Here is a 21,739-nt window from a genome sequence, read left to right on the forward strand (position 1 = left end):
ATGACACTTCTCCAGAAAACCCTGAGCATCATCTGTAGCCAATCCGCTAAAAGTAGGTGGGTGGTACTTCTTGAACCTCTCAAGTCTGAGCTGCTCTGCCTCAGAAGCTGCTGCCCTAACCTCGGGCTGAGCTGAAACTATCGGCTGCATTGGTACAATCTCTGGAACCAGATTGACCTAAACCCGCTGCTCTGGAGTACCGGCAACGGGAGTCTGTGCCCTTTCCCCAGCCTGAGATGTGGCAGGAGCAAGTAGAATCAATCCATCCTGGGCTAAGGAGCTAAACATGCTCAGAAACTGGGCTAGAGTCTCCTGGAGGGCTGGTGCAGAAGCAGGTACCTCAAGTGTTTGCCCTCCAGCTGAAGCTACTTGGGGCTCCTCTGTAGCAGCTCGTGCGGGTGCTCTGGCTGCACCACGTGGACGTCCTCGGCCTCTACCTCATCCCCGGACTCTCGCGGCTCTAGCAGGGGGCAGGGGTGCCTGTTCGTCAGATCCGCTTGTACGTGTCCTCACCATCTGTGAGAGAACATAATACAGAAGTTTAATTTTTTTTTGAAGTCAACAATGTTCGCACGACAAGGAATCAAGTAGTGAAATTTTCCTAAGAGTTCCATAGCCTCCGGAAGATAAGTACAGACGTCTCCGTACCGATTCGCGAGACTCTACTAAACCGGTTTGTGACTCATGACACCTATGAACCTAGAGCTTTGATACCAACTTGTCACGACCCAATTTCCCCTCCGTGTGACGTCGTGACGATACCTAGTCTCTACAACTAGGTAAGCCTAACACTTTGCGGATTAATGAAATAAAAATATAAATTTAACCAACTATTCAAAAATATACAACAATCCCCAAAACTCGGAATATCGTGAATCACAAACTATAGAAGGAAAAGTCTAGTGTCTCTATACATCAGAATCTAACAAGGAAGATACAGAAAATAATGGACATGAGAAAGAGTAGAAGGGGACTCCGAGGTCTACGGATGCGACAGATATACCTTGAAGTCTCCAAAGATGTCCCGGCTCACTGATAGTGCGGCTGATAAGGTGCACCTAGATCTGTACACGAAAAATATATGCAGAGAGTAGCATGAGTACACCACAATGGTACCTAGTAAGTGCCAAGCCTAAACTCAGTCGAGTAGTGACGAGGTCAGGTCAAGGCCCTAATGGAAAAAATATAATAAATTATACAGTAAAAGATATAAGTAAGTTTTACGGTAAACAGTTAAAGAAAATTTTCAAAATTTTAACAATCAAGGGAACCCTCGGCTCAGAACAAGGTATACACAATGTGGAATCTCCCGGGATACCGTCCCGTAGTCCCAAATGAATATGCAGTATAGGGGGATCTCCCGAAATACGTTTGTAGTCCCAAAGTAAATATGCAGTACATGGGGATCTCCCGAAATACGTCTGTAGTCCCAAAGTAAATATGCAGTACATGGGGATCTCCGAAATATGTCCGTAGTCCCAAAGTAAATATGCAGTACAGGGGGATCTCCCGGAATACGTCCGTAGTCCCAATTTAAATATGCAAGACAGGGGGATCTCCCGTAATACCGTTCTGTAGTCCCAAAGTAAATATGCAGCGCGAACAATAGAAATACAACTACATCATGAAATTCTTACAATTTAGGCTAGGTACCAGTCAGGGAAGGAGCAGGAAATTCACTAAGCATGCTGCACAGAATTTACATAAACAATTAAGACACGTAGATATGTTGTATTAGACTAAACATGATAGCTACACATATTGGAATAATTCAATTAAGAATGAAAATCGATTTGTACTCATTAAAATGGTATAACTCAAAATAACAGAAAAACATGTTGTTGCTCAGTAAGAAAATCGGGTTTTACCACAACTAGCCAGTGTACGTACTCGTCACCTCACGCACACGGCGCTCACACATCACAATAGTTTCAAATCTTAAGGGGATTTCCCCCACACAAAGTTAGGCAAGCCACTTACCTCGAGTCTAGCTCAATTAATCGGTCACAATGCCTTTCCCATGAATATCCGGCTCTGAATGGCCCAAATCTAGTCAAAAGCAATTACATATCATAAATACAACCATAATAGACTCATCTAATTAATGAAATCAATATTTTAACAAATATATTCCGAAATTCGCCCTAAAGCGTCGGCCTGAGCTCACGTATCGGAATCGGATAAAAATCACAAATTACGACCACCCATTCACTCACGAGTCCAACCATACCCAAATTGTCAAAATCCGACTTCGAATCAACATTCAACTCTCAAAACCCATTTTATGAAGTTTCTACTATTTTCTCCAATTTTCCACCTCAAAGTACGAATCAAATGATGAAATCAGTGATATAATCATGTATTTTAGCCAAAACTAAATGAGAATCACTTACCCCATTGGTTTTCTTGAAAATCCCTCAAAATATCGTCAAAACCCGAGCTCTCTAGGTCAAAATATAAAAATAGAACCCCAAATCTCGTAATTATAGTGCACCCTCGGATTCCAATTTCGCTGGCCACGAAATTCTACTTCCCCCCGCGAACCTCATCGCGGTCCGCGAAACTCCACCGCGGCCGCGAACCTCATTCCACGGTCCGCGGAATTCCCACAGCGGCCGCGAAGGGCATTTCGCTGACCGCAAAAAAATTTCGCCTTCACGAAATTCCACTGCTGTCCGTGGAATTCTGCCGCGGTCCGCATTCCAAACTTCAAAGACCCATACCTGAACACCATCACGTCTTTCTAACAGTTGAACTCACCCGTTCACTATTCGAAATACACCCGAGGCCCTCGGGACCTCAACAAAGCATACCAACCAATCCTAATACACCATACTAACTTAGTCGAGCCCTCAAACCACATCAAACAACTCTAAAATCACAATTCATCCTCCGATTCAAACTTAAAGAACTTGAAACTTCTAAATTGACAACCGATGCCGAAACCAACCAAACCATGTCCGATTGACCCCAAATTTTGCACACAAGTTATATTAAATATTACGGACCTACTCCAACTTCCGAAATCAGATTCCGACCCCGATATCAAAATTTTCACTACCGGTCCAAAACTCCAAAATTTAACTTTTGTCAATTCAAGCCTAAATAAGATACAGACCTCCTAAACACAATCCGGACACGCCCCTAAGTCCAAAATCACCTAACTGTGCTAATGAAACCGAAAAAAATTCCATTTCGGGACCGTCTTCACACAGTTCTGACTACGGCCCAAATTCTAAGACTTAAGTTCTCATTTAGGGACTAAGTGTCCCAAAACACTCCGAAGCTCAAAACGAATCATCCCGGCAGGTCACAATAACAGAAATAGATATGGGGAAAGTAGTTAATAGGGGTTCAGGGCTCTAACTCTCAAAACGACTGGCCGGGTCGTTACAGTACAATAGTGTTGTAAGTAACGAACAATTAGGTGGGGTCATGAATGCGAATTTGGGCGTTACGGGTGTATCACAAGAAAAATATTTGATCGGTTATAGAGTAAAATGTAGTCAATTAATGGTCGTCAGTTACGTTTGAGGTAGTCAAAGGATGTGAATGTTGTGAACGAAAATCAGAGCGAGGATTGCTCCTGTTTGTAGAATGTTTACTATCGCGCCCCATTTTCTCGCGAAAGAGGGCTTCGACGTGTGACAACTCTCTTAAGGAAGAGATTAAAAGAGAAGAGTCACCACCTAACGATTCTTAAGGTGCGTTAGGGCACCTATTGTGCAGATAACTCTATTTGACTAGTCAACGTCACCAAAGATCGGGTAAGGGCTCAAATTACCTCAAAGAAAAGGTGTTAGGCACTCTTCGAGGTCCACAACTGTGGGTCCCGGCTGAACTTAGGACTAAGTGGATTATGTAATTAGACTAGGTGATCAAATTAACACAGAGAATATAAAGGTTGGAGAAGTTCATTATAACGCAATTGGTACAAATCTTAAGGACTACAAGGATACAACTACAATGTTTAAACGACTAAATGTAGATATCAAGTATATAAAGGGTGGGGGGTCATAAGTTTTTTAGCCTAAAGGATCACCCCGTGCAACATAAATAATACTTCGCAACTCCTTTTAGATAGGAGTTGCTCATATTATTCAGCGGGCACAGACTATCATCTCCTGCTACCCGATTACTATATTAAAGTTGTTTACCTAAAGCGTTGTAATTCTGTTCTAAGTCGTGTCCTATGCGTGCACTCCCATGCCTATGGCCCAGGAGGCTTTGGACCTACTATTTGGATGGTTCTAGAATTTACTTAGGTTTCTCAAAAATGATAAATCTAAGAGACATTCAAAACATGTAGGACTGCACATAAAGACAATAAATGTCTCAAGTTGGCCTCCACATGTAAGCAACAAATGCACGCGAGCAAGTTCATATTATAGGCAGTAGACAAATTTCAGAATTAAGACGAATTAGAGTCCTTAAATCCTATAGACATGCTCCTGTATGATTTTGATTTTTCAAGTGTACAGGCGGTGCTGTTGTTCTGGAACAACGAATTTGTAGATTATAGGTATTATAAATCCTATAGGCATGATCTCTAAATTGTTTGCGCAATGAGGCAATAAAACCGTTTGAAATCTTAAAAATTATCCGCGTTTGATTTTATTGGCATACTTTCTAGGCGAGCAACAATATCCTATAGGCAGGATTTCTAAGAGTTGGCAATTGAAACTGATTCTATAACACTTCATCCCTATAGGCATATTTTCTAGGCGAGCAATATAATGGAAACAACAACAACAATAGCTAATTAATCAATTAAGGTCCTATAGACATGATATCTAGATGAGGATCATAAGTTAATATAATCCTACAGGCATGTTATCTAATAAATACACTGCAGTTGCACAAATTGAAGAAATGGACACCTGATTCCTATAGGCATGTTGTCTAATAACGCATGGCAGCAAACATAGTAAAACATGTTGAGTGAATGTGTGATTCCCTATAAGCATGGTTTCTACTAGTGCACATGAAAAACTAAATAGCATATATGGCAGGTTGGATAGAATAACAAGTAGGTGACATAAACCCTATAGGCATGTTCTTTACCCTTTTATGCAAATATTAGAATATACCCGTTTCCCTAATTTTACTAACACCCCAATTGTTTGTTTATAAATTATTACAGGCCCAATTAATGAACATAAGTAAATACTATACACGAGAAAACTACAGGCCCAAAAGAAAAATTAAGAAGACCAAGCACTGCCTGGGCCTTCCACAAGCTCAACCTTCTACGAATAGCAGGCCCAGATGCGAATTCAGCTTAAAGAACTGGAGGGTGTCAATTGTATAGCCCAAGTCCATGTTTTGGAACCATGTTAGAACCCAGATGGAATCTCACTTACCAAACAATTGGGAGTTGGCAATTTGACAAATACAGGTAGCAATTATGTATAAAATTCTGGACCTACTAACAACAAATAAGTGAAAGAATTTGAAGAAATGCATTTTGTATTTTAGAAGCAGACATAGCAGGACTGATTAAACAAAAGGCATACAAGTTAAGAGTATCCATAAGGCTTAGATTCCTCATGGAAAGTTGATATAACAATACTCACATTCCAGACTCAATCAAATAGCAGGAGATAGTATATTGAGCAGAAGAACATATTGAGAGAGTTAGAGGAATCAGGTTTTCTGAGGTTATAAGATAAACATATTAGAGTGCACAATTCCAAACAAGTCCAGAATAGGGCACTAGCCTACAAGATTTCAAATATCTATCTGGTACAATGAAAGTTCTAGCATGACAGTTCTAATAAGGTCACAAACAACATATCAACATACTAGTAGTATAGCTTGGTCAACAACATGAAACTTAACATGGTAGGCATAGATCATAGTACAAAGGCTTTACAGAAACTTATGGCATGTGAAAGGCAGATTAGCTACACATTAACATGTCAGTTGACCATACATAAGAAAGAAAATATGATATTTACCCTAAAGTCTTAGATGATGCTAAAGATCTGGATTACAGATAGCAAGAAAACATGTTTAGGCTAGATCTTAAGATAGTATGAGATCCATATAGTTGTGACCATTTTGCAAAGAACAATCGATTAAACACAAGACTCAGTAATTCATTCAAAGCAAAGGAATGGTTTCATAAGAGTTTTAGCATAGTACCCAAAGCAAGGTAGGAAAAGGATTCTATAACTAACAACAGGTAGTCAATTTCATTAAAAGAACATCTACAATAGGCATGCATTGCAACTCAAACATGTTCAGATACTAAGAAAAACCCAGAGGCATGGAACTGATTCTAGAGGAAAACAAGGAAATTCGACATAGAAGTGCAGGATATAGTAAAGAACACATATTATCCTAATGCAAACTAAGAACAAACTGGAATCTATCACATGTACTAAAATGCATTCAACTATCAAACAATACAGAATGACAGGGGAGTATCATAGCAGTGCAGTATCAAGGATTCACCACTAGCAAAGGAACTAAATCAAGCTCAAAGAATTTTAAATGCCCTTAAACCTAGAACACATAAAGATATACAGAAGGAAAAATACCGAACATTGCAATAGTTAAAGGCACTATCCAGTAGCAAAATTAGACGAGCAAAAGAATAAAGATTTTAGAATACTGGTAGCAAGAACCCCAAATCTCCGATGCTTCAGAGTTCACAAGAGCCTCGTAAGGGCCCGAGCAGTGCTTGCACTAGAGGAGGTTGATAATATTATGGCCTTGAATTTCAGCCGGCCAAAGATCCAAATGTTTCAGAGAAGATGAACCAGTGAGGAAAATATATTGAGTGCAATAGTCGTGAAAACATTTTCGGTCCTCTAGAGGGGAATTGGGGAGGGGTTTATATAGTAGTAGAAATCAAGCAAACAAATAAGGAAACACTGTAAAATCAAACATAAATAAGAAAATAATAACATGCAGAATTAATTTAATCGGATTAGGAGAAAAATTAGGTAAACCTTAGTTCATGATGAAGAACCAAAAATAGTCAAAACTCTCACTGAATCGAACCCGTATTACCTTGCCATGATGCATATGGATGAAATATCGTCCAAATACCGAAGGGTGAAGCTGATCTCCCTTGATTCGAAGACTGATATTTGTCAAAAATGGGGCAAATACTAAGTAATACCGCAATCTTGTAAGTAATACTGAGGTAACACATAAAAGATAAGAAAATCACAAAAGGAATCCATGATTGAACCGGATTCGGAGAAGATTGAGAAAGGGCGGCTAGGGTTTCTGAAGAAGAGGGGAGAGCGTTTAGAGGCGGCAGACGGGTGAAATGGGTTAGGTTTTTTGGGTGAGGGGATATAAAGAGATGGGTAGGTTAATTATAGATCGTTGATCATTTGAGATCAACGGCCAAGATCAAAAGGGGAAACAGGGCGAGTTATTTTAAAGGGAACCGACCGGGTTAGGGAATTAGGGATCGCTTGGCTTGGGCTTGGGTATTGGGCCAGGGATTTGGGTCTTGTTTGGTCTGAAAATTAGCTCAAAAATTGGGCCAGCTTTTAAATAAGAGATTAAAAGGGAAATAATTTAATAACAAATAGTTAATAAATATATAAAAATTCTATTTATGCAAATTAATACTTTAAAATAATAGTAGAAGACTATAAAAATGTAAAATATTATTTTGACCTTGAATAAAATGACAAATGCAATAAAATTACAAAATATAGGCTATTATTGTAAGATTGTGCGAATAGCCTAAAAATACCAATATAATTATATGAAATGAAGTAAAAATATTTGAAGCATGTATATAGGTGCAAATAATAGTTTGGATGATTAAGTCATCACAAGAAATAATTTAAAGAAATAGTTGGTAAATATTCAGGTAATTTAAATGCAATAAAATTAATTTTAAAACTCTAAAAATTATGGAAAATTATAAAAATGCTCATATAGATCTTGTAAATTACATAGTTATGCAGAACGATATTTTTAATGTATACATGTTCTTTGAAAAAATATGAGGGCAAAATTGGGTATCAACAGTTACCTCCCGATTTACCTGCAAAACTTAAAACACGGTGCATGCAAATATATATGGGTTATTGCGAAAATTTAAAAATGATGCAAATTACCTTTGAACTATGAAGGTTGTCTTTAGACGATGAGGATGATGTCCTTAAACCATGGCGTCCTGGGCCACGAAGCGTATGATATGGGATTCGCATGCCATGAAATAGTGTCCTAGGGTTATGAGGATGATGCCTCTGGACTATGATGACTTTAAATAATGATGTGCAGTTTTGAGGGATCCTCAGGTCATGGAATGGTGTCTTCAGGCTATGAGGATGGTGCCTTTGGACTATGACGCCTTCAGATAATGTGGCAGTGTTTCAGCCCATGAAATGCAAAGATGTGGCGATATTTATCGTTTGATAGAGGAAACAGGTGATGCTTAGTCATATGAAAGGACAAGATAAGACAAGTCTTAGTCTTGTATGAGATGAGGGCAGTGCTTAGAACTATACGAATAAAGGAGATAATGCTTAGTCTTATGCAAGTAGAGGCAATGTTTAGCCTTATGCAATGGTGAGGGTAGTGTTTAGCCCTTTGAAAAGAGTGGTGACAATGCTTAGTCTCATGCAAGTAAAGGAGATAGTTCTTAGTCTCTGGCAAGGAAAGGCAATGCTTAGTGTTATGCGATAATTGAGGCAATGCTTAGCCTTATGCGATAATGGAGGCAATGCTTAGCCTCATGCAAGGGATGGAGACAATGTTTAGTCTCATGTAAAGAAAGGTAGTGCTTAGCCTTGTGCAGGAATGGAGGAAATGCTTAGCCTCATACAGGGGATGGGGACAATGTTTAGTCTCATGCAAAGAAAGGCAGTGCTTAGCCTTATTCAATAATGGAGGCAATGCTTAGCCTCATGCAAGGAAATGAGGCATTGCTTAGCCTTATGCAATGTAGCAGAGACAGTGTTTAGTCTCGTGCAAAGAGAGGCAATATTTAGCCTTATATGATAATGGAGGCAATGCTTAGCCTTATACAAGGAATGAAGACAGTGTTTAGTCTCATGCAAAGAAAGGTAGTACTTAGCCTTATGCAAGAATGGAGGTAGAGATTAACCTCATGCAAATGATGAGAAGGCAGTGTTTAGCCTTATGCAAGTAGAGGAAGGCAATGCTTAGCCTTATGCAAGAATAGAGGTAGAGCTTAACCTCATGCAAATGATGAGAAGGCAATTTTTAGCCTTATGCAAGTAGAGGAAGGCAGTGGTTAGCCTTATGTAAATGAGAGAAAGCAATTATTATCTTTATGAAGGTGAAGACTTTGTGCTTTGCGGTGTATATCCCTATACAGGTAGTGATCGTCGCGCTTTCCAGTGTATGTTTGTCGAGAAATTCTTGAGTTTCGTCTTTGGAAGGAAATGGAGTTTTTGTGAGACTGAATGCAATAACGGGTTACCTACGTACCCCCTCTTATACAGAAATTCGGGTCAAAAGATAGTTCATATTTGAAACTTATAGAATCTCTTGAGAGTGCAAGATTTATATGATATGATAGTCCTCTATTGAAGTCCTGATGAATACTCCAAAAGGACAGAGTGTGACTACAAGATCGAGCTTAGACAAAATAATTTTAGAAGAGTATCATGGGTGGGTGGAGATTGGTAGAGTAATAGCATAGCGCATGAGTGGTATTGGCTATTAAGACTGCGATTCTGGGGAAGGTCCCAACAATATAAGAATCGGGCACATATTCTGGAGTTAAGCAAACGAAGTTCCGAAAGCAAACGCATGGGTCTAACCTCCTTGGACTTCAGACATTATGTCTTTGATATAAAAAGGCGCAAGTTGTTCAAGAAACAAGACCATAATATCTGAACAAAATTAGGCCGCATTTGACTAAAAACACAGAGTTGAATTACTCTGATAGAGGAGAGATTGATTGTATGAATAAGCAAAATGTCATGTCTTTTAAGAAAAATATCATGTTCGTTTGGCAGAAGAACTAAAGTTAAAATGGTTCCATATGACTTGAGTGTTGCATAAGTTGGGATACGAAATGAATATCCAGAAATAAATCAGACGATGGACCTATGCATAATCTGAACTGAGTAGAATAGGGGTAACGACAATTGAAGGGTAAAATATCTTATTTTGAAAAAGTTATACCTACATGAGAAAATTTGATATGGAACATCGTTTGAGAAGAAATTATGCCATTAGCTATGACTGATGATAATGATAGATCAACCCTCTTATGTAAACAATGGATGTAATACTTTATCTAGGCAAAATAGGAGGTTATGGTCGTGGGACGGGAAGATAGATTGTTCAGGCCCAAGATTTGCATTATTTGAGCCTAAGAATAGAAGTCTAAGAAATGTTCAGGACTTGATTATGTTAAGCGTGGAGTGATTTTGAAAGAATATGTCATGAGTACTTTGAAAGAAATAGCAAGCGAATAAATATAGATATGTAAGAGAGAAGATAGATACACATATAAATGTGGAAATAAGCCTTTATGAGGATGGAAAGAGAGATAAGGATGCTTTGAATGAGTTAGTCTTACCCCTCCTAAATTCGATTAGCTTAAGACAATAAATAGTCAACATATGAAAAAATGCTTCTCCAAATAATGCACATAAAGTATGAAGTTGTCAATCGGGATTGTGAAAATCCCTTTAGACTTTGCGCAAGGTTATCTAAATTGACTTAATACACCAAGGGTATTTATCCATCCTAGGTTCAATCATGATGCATGCAGCTAGTCTCTAAGAGATTAGGTTTCTAAGGGTCTAACAGAGACTCTCAAGCGAACAACTTGAGAGGGGAAGGCACGGGACCGTCGATTACACCGCTGATCAACTAGTCTTTCGCTAATAAGCCTTTCCCAATTTAAGGGTATTTTGGAATGCGCGATCACTCATCAAGCTCCGCTATGTTCATAATAGGTACGAGTGAAATATGATATTGAAAGCGTGCTCATGAAAGCGATAACACATAGCCACGTAATTTTGCATGATAAGAAAGCACATAAGAACGAAATTTAACAAAGCAAATAAATATAAATAAGAAAGAAAAAGAGAAAGGAAAAGAAAGATAGGTAGCATAATTCTCAAACATAATCAGATATTGAAGCAAATAAAGAGAATGGGAAAGGGAGATACATGGAAGGAGACAAAAATAATCGACAATTAGATACGATACACAATTTAGTAGGCTTGGGAAAGGAATATGCGAGATAGATGAAACAATAATTGGAAAAAGGGAGGGGATATGCATGGAAAGCATAATTATAAATCAAACAAATAAAGAAAAAGGGAAAGGAAGGTACGTTGCAAGAAGTAAAGAAAAGAAAAACGAACAATAATTACAATAACCCCAAAAATCCCACATAAAAATAAAACTCATTATGGTAAGAACCTAAATATCCCCAGCAGAGTCACCATGTTGTCGCGCCCCGTTTTCTCGTGAAAGCGGGCTTCGACGTGTGACAACTCTTTTAAAGGAGGTATTAAAAGAGAAGAGTCGCCACCTAAAGATTTTTAAGATGCGTTAGGGCACCTATTTGCAAATAACTTAGTTTGACTAGTTTATGTCACCAAAGATTGGGTAAGTGCTCAAATTACCTCAAAGAGAAGGTGTTAGGAACTCTTCGATGTCCACAACTCTGGATCCCGACGAACTTTAAACTATGTGGATTACATGATTAGGCTAGGTGATCAAATAATCAAAGGGAATTATAGAAGTTGAAGAGTCTTATCATAACACATTGGGAATTGGTACAAATCCTAAATGATTACAAGGATACATATGCATTGGTCTATGTTAAATGACTAAATATAAATACCAAGTATATAAAGGAGGGGGGAGGGGTCCTAAGTTTTTATAGCTTAAATGATTACCCTGCGCAACATAAATAATACTTCACAACTCTGTGTGCACTATCCGTCCTATGCCTATGGTCCAGGAGGCTTTGGACTTCTATTTGGGTGGTTCTAGACTTAACTAGGTTGCTCAAAATGATAAAACTAATCACGCTTTCAAAACAAATAAGACTATATAGAAATACAATGGATGGCTCAAGTTAGCCTCCACACACAAGCAACAAAAGCTCGCAGACAGATTTCACATTAGGCAGTAGACAGTTTCAGAATCGAGGTATCGTTTAAAACCTATAGGCATGGCTTCTAAGTGACCACACAGTTTAAGAATATCTCATGGGCAGTGCTGCTATTTGGATTATCTAGATTACAAATTACAAGTTATAAAAACCTATAGACATGATCTCTAAGTGATTTGTGCAATGGGGCAGTGAAAGCCATTGGAAAACTCAGAATTACTCGTATTTGATCCTATTGGCATGCTTTCTAAGCGAGTAGCAATATTTATAACCAGGTTCTCTAAAAATTGGTATTTGAATGCAAATTTATCGTGCTTATTCCTATTGGCATGTTATCTAGGTGGGCAGAGTAATAAGACAACATAAAATATTTGATTAGTTAATCAATTGAAGCCTTATAGACATGGTATCTAGATGAGTATATACAAAGGCATATATTAATACGATCCTACAGGTATGCTATCTAATAAGCACACGACAATTGCACAAATTGAGAGAATAGATATTGATGCTTGATTCCTATAGGCATAGTATCTAATAACGCATAGGAGTAGACATGTGAACAAGTAAAGCACTTAAACTCATGCTTCTGATAATGTGTGGGCATTAGATAAGTTGAGTGAGTAAAGTGTTTGAATTCCTATAGGCATGATCTCTATTAGTGTATAGAAATAGGCATATCAAACAAAGTAGCATATAAACCCTATAAGCATGTTATTTACCCATTCATGCGAAATTTAAAGCATCCCAGCTCCCCTTTTATTAACTTCCCCATCATTCGTTATTACAAGTTATTACAAACCATATTGAATGATTACAGACCCAAACATGAATACAGAATAAACCATCAACACATCTGGGCCTTCGAACAAGCTTAGAACTTCATATGGATTGCAGGTCCAAACTCCAAATGCAGACAGTGCATCCCAGACTTCCAGTACCATGATAGGTCCAACATACCAGGCCCAAATGAATGACTTACTTTACCCAAATGGATGCCAAGTCCAGCCATACAAGCGACAAACTATTTATAGAATTAACTAGACATCTTAGACACTTAGTTCTTAAAGCTATAGATAACAACATCTCTAGTTAAGACATATAAACAGGACTAGGCTAGATTGAAGGCACACAAGATACATATGAGGCAAGTTGAGGCTTGTAATTCCCGAAAGAAAGTTTAAGAGCGACAAAATTGACCACTATAGGATAATGAACCATTCCAAAAAGTGTTGCAAAGTAAAGCATTATCCAAAATTAGCCTAGAGGACTTTAGACACAAGAGTTTTACATGAAGGTCTAGCAAAATCAAGGATAGGAACAAGTGAAATATCAGTCTACACATAGCAGTTCTAACATGGGAGCCTAGTGAGCATGAAAAATAGGCTAGTGGGCATAGTCTACAATGGTTGACAAGCAATCACATGGGAAAACTTAACATGCTGAGCATCAGTCATAATACCAAAGTTCAAAAATATTGCCAAGATTAACTGTGTAGGTAGGCATCAAGACTTAGACTAGTTAAACATGTATAAAAGAAAAGGCTATGTACTGAAGTCTTAAGCAATATTTGAGGAACACAAACTTGAAAAAATTAGAAACATACATTATACTTCACAAGTAGTAAGGAAACATGTCATGCTGGTTCAGAAGTTCAAGAAATATTAGCATTTAAAAGTTACATGCATAGATCAACCATAAAGAAATTAACAAGATGTATAGGAATGACGTAATAGGAAATAATACATTAGGACAAATTCTGGGTGTGAATTAATCTATCAATAGAATTTGAAACAAGCAAGGAGATGAACTCATGACAAGAAGCAGAATAGCATTTAGCCATACACAAACACACTAAGCTAAGCATGCTTAAGACAGTACGAAAGTTAGAGCTTTAGGCAAGTTCTGATACTAGGAATCAAAAGGCTACTGGATAACTTCAAAGCAAAGAGGACCATAAATATAATAGCATATTGGTTCATCAAAGTTTGAGTGACATAGATATACAGAGCATGAACACAAGCACAGAAAAATTGAAATTGCGAGAGTTAAAGGTACTTACTAGTTACAAATTAACGAGCAAACAAATGAGAAGAGCAATTTTCAGAGGTAATTCAATTAACAGTAGCAAAGAGAAGCAGAATCCCCAAAATCCCAGTGCGTCAGAGTTCCTAATGGTTTTGAAGGAACCCCGTGTAGTGCTCGCACTGAGAAAGAACATAATCGAATTCGAATGGCCTTGGCTTTCAGCCGGCCAAGGTCTCAGATTTCAGAGTATAACGAGTGAGAATGAAAGAATAATAGTCCTTTGAACGAACAAACAAGGAAAAGAATCGATTAAACATAAATAAGGAAAGAAAATATCGCATGCAAATCAGAATCAGTAGCGGAGATGTAGAATCTCAAACCCTAATTGGGTCCAGTTGCTTGAAAATCAAATCAAAGGTGCAAATCGCTCCTTGTTGAGCGTATATAGATGAAAAACCGCCTAAAATCCAAAGATTCGAGTCGTTCCAGTCCGATCTTGAAAGTGGTACTTGCCATAGTTAGGCAAGTACCTATGTGATACCATAAACGGACGACGAATAACGGGAGAGGGCTTAATAAGGTCAGAGAGAATCAGGCAACTGATACTAAGGTTTGGGGAAGAGAGGGGAAGGTTCGAGAGAGTATAGAGGCGGCTGGCTAATAGGAGGGGTCTCTAAGGTTAGGGTTATGGGGATATAAGGAAAGGAGGGGGATTATTATGGGCCGTTATTCATTTGAGATCAACGGCAAGGATCGAAAAGGGAGTGGGGCGGGTCGTTTAAGCAGGTACCGACCGGGTTAAGATTAAGGGGTCATTTGGCTTGGGCTGGGGAGTTGGGCCAACGATTTGAGGGGTTTGGGCCACTATTGTAGTACGAATAATTGGTATAATTCAGGCTACAAATTAAATACACAAAATATTGTTAATAAAAATAATTTATAAAACTATTTAATATATAAAAAATATTACTTGTGAAATAAAATGGTTGAAAATAATAACTTAATATTATAAAAATATAATAAATGCCATTTTAGCATGAATAATGTAATAAGTGCAATTACGCACAGCGTATAGGCTATTATTGTAAAATTATGTAAATAGCCTAAAAATATAAATATAATTATATAAATGAAGTATAAATATTATGAAACATATATGTGGATACAAAATAATAATTTTGGTTGATTAAGTCATCATAAAATAATATAAGAGATAATTAATAAATATTCAAGTAATTTAAATGCAAGAAAAAATTAATTTTAAAACTCTAAGAATTATGGAAAATTATAGAAAATGCTCATATGACTCTTGTAGACTAAGTAATTATATTTTGAAAGTATATATAGTATTTGAAAAAATATGAGGGCAAAATTGGGTATCAACAAAAATCATATACATTTTTAAGTTAAATGATAAATATTTTTCAATTCAAGATCACACTTGACGCCTTTCATGATAATAACAATGAGACTAAGTAAAATAAATATATTTTCATGTATGTCATGTACAACCCCATTACTACAACGTTTCACAACTATCTATGGAGTCTCTATACCAAAGAATAGAATTAAATACTTGGGCTAATACCCGACTAGCTTAAATTAAGAAAATAACATGATAGGTACCACAAAATATGAGTGGTGCCTCACCATATACCTCAGGAAGAGAGTCATCCTAGCCCTGACCGCATGTCACGTATCATACCTCATCCTGAAATATGTAAAGTAAGCGGGGCCCTAGGAGGGACCCCCTAAGGGCTGAGTACACCACAACGGTACTCAATAAGTGTCATAGACTTTCTCTAACTTAAGTTCTTGGGACAAACTTTATAAAAATAATGCACCAATATTTGATATAAAATGATAAGAAATTTTATCAATTCATTATCCTTGTCATTTTAAATAAAAGCCAAGTGAAATATAATCCACAATATAAACTTTTAAAACATTTATATCAACCCAAGATTTTGGATAAAATCATACAAAATCATTCCATTTACTTTAAGTCATTGAAACCACTTTTGGCTCCTTAGGCCTAAACACAAGAAATTCATCCTTACCTTTCACTGGGAGTACTATACCATCACCGACATAAGAAGGTCAACTAGGTTATATACCTAGCGGCAAGTATCTTATACCCTACTTGCTCAGGTCGTCTTATCGTAGTGTCGTACGAATCGACTCATCCATGATAATAATAGCACAAAATAGTACCATCTCGAGGGAGAGCGCTCTACCGTAGTCTATACCACAAACTGGCTATCTACGCCTACACCGACACATGTAGTTTCATGACGACGAACACAATATATCCGAAGTCAATCTTGGTGAACACAAGTAACTCTCAAAATATTTGATACTTCAAAAATAGATTTATAGCATAGTAGCCTCAAAGGATCTATTTTTATCAAATCATAACATTAATAGAAAATCTAAGCCATTTGAACAAAATTCAAATAAACAACCTTTTACATGTTAAAGCCTTTAGCAATTTAACATCAATCTTTGAAAGATACTACAAGTGCTATTCTATTTATCAATTTTTAAAAGAAATACTTTTCATGAAAACTTTGAGTGTCAATTTTCCAACAAGATTTAAAATAAAATTTTATAACACAACATGACACTACATATACAACGTAATATTTTAGTATATGGAGACATTTGTACTTGTTTGGCCCCACAAGCATGAAAGCACATTTGCAAATAACTTAAGCATTAACTCGAAACATGCTTTTAGAAAAAATCATCACCAACAAGTCGATATCTACAATTAGATATCCCAATTACATCAAACTATGATCTAAAATAATGATCAATATCCATTTATGACTCATAAGTTGGCTGCAACCCTCCAACAACTCAAATCGCCGAATAGAGTCACATGCTAGTCCATTCAACTTCATTCTTATATTTTAACACCCATTCGAAGTCCTTAATGACACTACATCAATTGTCCAATGCCACCAAGTTACTATTCATCATCTTCCATAATTAACATGTAATGACCCGGCCGGTCATTTTGAGTATTACAACCACGTTTCCCCATTTACTGCTCAAATTATGCTTACGGTTGTTATTTGATTTGTCGGGGTAATTGGTTCGGGTCCGGTGGGGTTTTGGAATGATTTGGAACACTTAGTTCTAAGGTTTAGAACTTAAGTTGAAAAGGTTAACCGGATGTTGACGTATGTGTAGCGACCCTAGAAAATTTTGCTAAGGAAATTAATGTTTCATGGTGCCGAACTAGGCTTCGGCTCGGACTTTTTAGGTTGAACAATGCACTGGGGAGTAAAGAAAATATTTTGGCAGAAGAGGACATTTCTGCAGCCCACTATGCGGTCGCAGAACCACTCTAGGGACCTCATAATGGCTGCGGAGTGAATCAGAGACGGGGCAAGATTGTAGGAAGTCTGCGGTGCATTATGCGACCGCAGAATAGGTCTGCAGGCAACATAATCACTGCAGACCCACCCAAGCAGCCCCCATTTTTGGAGCTTCAGTTATGCGATCGACTTGAGGACCGTAGATCTGCGTCGGGGCTTCAATATTTCTAATTTTTGACTCGATCCTATTTCGATATATTGAGGCAAAGGGGCTCTTTAGGAGCAAAAAAATGATATTTTTAGAGAGAGGTGAGAGTATTTTAGAGAGAGAAAGAGAAGACCTAGTCATTTGTCCATCAATTCTTGTTCAAGGTTGGAAGATTTCACAAGGATCTTGCTAGGACTTCAAAGAGGTAAGAATATCTTCCCCCAATTCTTGAATTTCGAATTTGGGTAAATATGAGTGATTGAGAGTATGATTCTTGAGTGTAAGAGTATTATTTATATATACACATACCGGTAAGGTTTGTGGAAAGATTGTTGAGTTCAAATGGGTAAAGGTTGGGTTGAAAATGGTAGAAATCTTTAAAGACTTTAATTGAAGATTTGAGGGTCGAGTTGATGTCGGAATTTGGTAAAATTTGTAGGGTTAGACTCATGGTTGGATGGGTGTACATAGTTTGAAATGTTTGTCATGTTCTGACGATTTCGAATTTTATTGGAAAATTAGTATTTTCTTATGGAATTAATTTCAATAATTTGTATTGACTGAATCGAATGAATTGTGGCTAGATACGAGACTTTCGGAGAACAATTCGCGAGGCAAGGGCATAGCGGAGTAAGAAATTACGTGATTGAGGTAAGTAACATTTCTAAACTTGGTTCTGATGCTATAAATCCCTAAATTTCGTGTTGTATGAATTGTTTAGAGATGACGCACATGCTGGGTGACGGGTGTATGGGCGTGCATCATGAAAATTGTGGCTTAAATTGATTCCGTGGAGTTGCATAATTAAATAAATATCATTATCCGCATATCCTCCACGTGTTAGAGAAATTGAGTTGAGACTCATGTTAAAGATCATGATTTGTCTACTTGCCGATATATTTTTGGGACACACATGGGTCGTATTGCTGTTGAATTATTTGTTTAAATTTATAATTTTGTACTCAGTCACATCTATCACTTGCATATCATATCGCAGTCTCTGTTATCATTCATTGATACTTCATATCATCATGTCGGGTGATTTTTCATGTCATTGAGAGCCCGAGAGACTGGGGATTTTGAATGATAGTTATGTTTATTTATTTATGCCTGGATCTGGCTATTATAGCACTTGGGCTGAAGGAGCCCCTCCGGAGTCTGCACCCCCACAGTGAGCATAGTTGATATATATATATATATATATATATATATATATATATATATATATATATATATATATATATATATGGGATGGATCTTCCCTAGGCATGGATCTTGCCATAGATATATATTGAGGGATGGATCTTCCCTGGGCATGGATCTTGCCCGAAGCATTTATATTGAGAGATGGATTTTTCATGGACATGGATCTTGTCCGAATCATTGATATTCGGGGATGGATCTTCCCTTAGACTGGATTGGCCTTATAGAGTATTGAGTGGCTGACTGTCAGTTGATGGATATACATATATATATTTGAGATGGATCTTCCATGGGTTGGATTGGCCACATAAAGTACTGAGTGATTGAGTATTTTAGATTGTGAGTACACAGAGTTTTCACTAAGATGCATTATATACAGTATGTACATTGGCATGTAGATACACATTTGTCATATTCCTCGTATTGTTCAGAATTGATATGTTTTATTTGTACTGAAAGCAACTGTTGAACTTGAAAGCATGCCTAAATTTCTGTATTGTTATTATTTATAATGGACTGTACCTGCGGAGCTCGTCACTACTTTCATCCTAGAGGTTAGTCTTGTTACTTATTTAGTTAGATGTACTCATACTACACTCTGCACCTCGTGTGTAGATCCAGGTGCTTTCGGACACGGAGACTATCAAGGTAGCTGCTTGGAGTCCGTTGACCTTGACTCTCTTTCTTTCAGTTATTGTACTGTTCTATACTTTCAGACAATGTTTTGTCAGTCAGACTTTGTATTCGTATTAGATGCTCATGTACTCAGTGACACCGGGTTTTGGGAATGTATCTTATCTCAGTAATTTGTGAGAGTTTTCTATGGAAATTCAAATATTATGTTTTTAAACTTCAAAGATATGGTGGTTTATTGAGATTGTCGGCTTGCCTAGTATTGAGATTTGGCGCCATCACGACAGGTGAGATTTTGGGTCGTGACAAGTTGGTATCAGAGCTTAGGTTACATAGGTCTCACGAGTCATGAGCAGGTTTAGTAGAGTCTTGCGGATCGGTACAGAGACATCTGTACTTATCTTTGAGAGGCTGCCGAACCCTTAGGAAAAAAAATCACTTTCTTGTATTCGGTCGTGCGAACTTGTTGATTCCGGAAAAACTAAAATTCTGTTATTCTATTCTCTCACAAAAGGTGAGAACATATAACCAGATCGGACGGTCAGCTACTAGTGCCGCCATATAGGGCTGCGAGAGGTCGGGGCCGTGGTAGATGCCGGGGCTGAAGTAGAGGTCGAGGTGTCGCTCGTACAACAGTTGGAGAAGCACCTGTAGCACCACCAGTTGCTCCAGCTCAGGAGCCGATTCCAGATATAGTTGAGCCGATGGGACCAGCTCAGGCACCAGTTGTGCCCATTCAAATTCGAGGCCTACAAGAGGCTTTGGCTCAGACATTGACAACTTTCACTGCCTTGCTCAGGTGGTTTCGACTCAGACCGCACCTTCCACTTCTCAGGTCGGGGGAGGTGCTCATACCCCTGTTGCCCATACTCCAGATCAGGTAGTACAGGGACTTCAGATACCGGGGGCACTACCAGCCCAGCCGTCTGTAGCTGCTCAGACCCCGGTAGTCCCCGTTATGGCAGATGATGAGCAGAGGAGACTTGAGAGATTTGGGAGGATTCAACCTCCATCATTTAGCGGTGTTGAGTCAGAGGATGCTCAGGGTTTTCTAGATAAGTGCCAGCGGATACTTCAGACAATGGGTATTTTGGAGACCAGTGGGGTCTCATTCACTACTTTTCCATTTTCTAGGGCTGCCTTCAGATGGTGGGAGACTTATGAGAGGCGCAAGCCGGTCGGTGCAGTACCACTTACATGGCATGAGTTTTCTATTCTCTTTTTAGAGAAGTTTGTGTCGCAGTCTCGTAAGGAGGAGCTGCGCAGACAGTTTGAGCAGCTTCGACAGGATGGCATGTCTATGAACCAGTACTAGATGGGGTTTTTTGAGTTGGCTCGTCATGCAGTTTGGTTGGTTCCTACTGATAGGGAGAGGATTAGGAGGTTTATTGATGGCCTCATATATCAGTTGCAGTTACTTATGACTAGGGATAGGGTATCTAGTGCCACTTTTGACGAGGTGGTTGACATTGCTCGACAGATAGAGGTGGTCCGTAGTTAGGAGCGTGGTGAGAGGGAGGCCAAGAAGCCTCGAGGTTCGGGCATTTCTGGTGGGGTGCCTTCTGGAGGACAGTCCTACCACAGCAGGGGTCGTCCTTACATACACGCTCAAATGGGTCGTCCAATTCATCATGGTGCATCATCTAGCCATGGTTCATACAGTTCTCATCAGGGTCAGTCATCTCTCAGTACACTTCCAACCCAGAGTATGCCCTGTGCTCCTTCAATTCAGGGATCATCTGTACCAGGTTCTTTTGGTAGTTATTCTAGTTCTCGAGGTCCGCCTCAGAATTTACTAGCCTTTTTAGAGAGGGGTTTCTTTGAGTAAGGATACTTGAGCCACATAAAGAGATATTGCCCCCACCTTACATGAGGTCCAGTTCAGCAGAGGAGTCATGTTAAGACTTCTGCACCAGTTGCTCCACCACCTGCCCAACCATCTCGGGGTGGGGATCGGTCAGCTAGAGGTCTCCCAAGAGGGGGAGGCCGATCAGGTAGCGGTCAGACCCGATTCTATGCTTTTCCTGCCAGACCAGATGTTGTTGCTTCAGATGCAGTAATCATAGGTATTGTCTCAGTGTGCCACAGGGAGGCATCTATATTATTTGACCCTGGTTCTACTTACTTGTATGTATCATCATACTTTACTCATTATTTAGATATTCCCCGTGAGTCCTTAGTTTCACCTGGACGTGTATCTACGCTGGTGGGCGATACTATTATAGTGAACCGTGTCTATCGGTCGTGTGTGAT

The 21,739-nt window shown here is 38.5% G+C and overlaps 1 protein-coding gene across 1 annotated transcript; it reads left to right on the plus strand.

Annotated features, from left to right (window-relative positions):
• Positions 1-286: 286 nt before the first annotated feature.
• LOC138900221 (uncharacterized) lies at positions 287-20,801 on the plus strand. Its single transcript, XM_070186941.1, has 2 exons — positions 287-499; positions 20,286-20,801. Exons 1-2 carry the CDS (start codon positions 287-289, stop codon positions 20,799-20,801), a joined length of 729 nt encoding a protein of 242 aa, XP_070043042.1.
• The last annotated feature ends 938 nt before the right edge of the window (positions 20,802-21,739 follow it).

Source organism: Nicotiana tomentosiformis, chromosome 10 (genome assembly GCF_000390325.3).
Source record: "Nicotiana tomentosiformis chromosome 10, ASM39032v3, whole genome shotgun sequence".
NCBI lineage: Eukaryota > Viridiplantae > Streptophyta > Magnoliopsida > Solanales > Solanaceae > Nicotiana > Nicotiana tomentosiformis.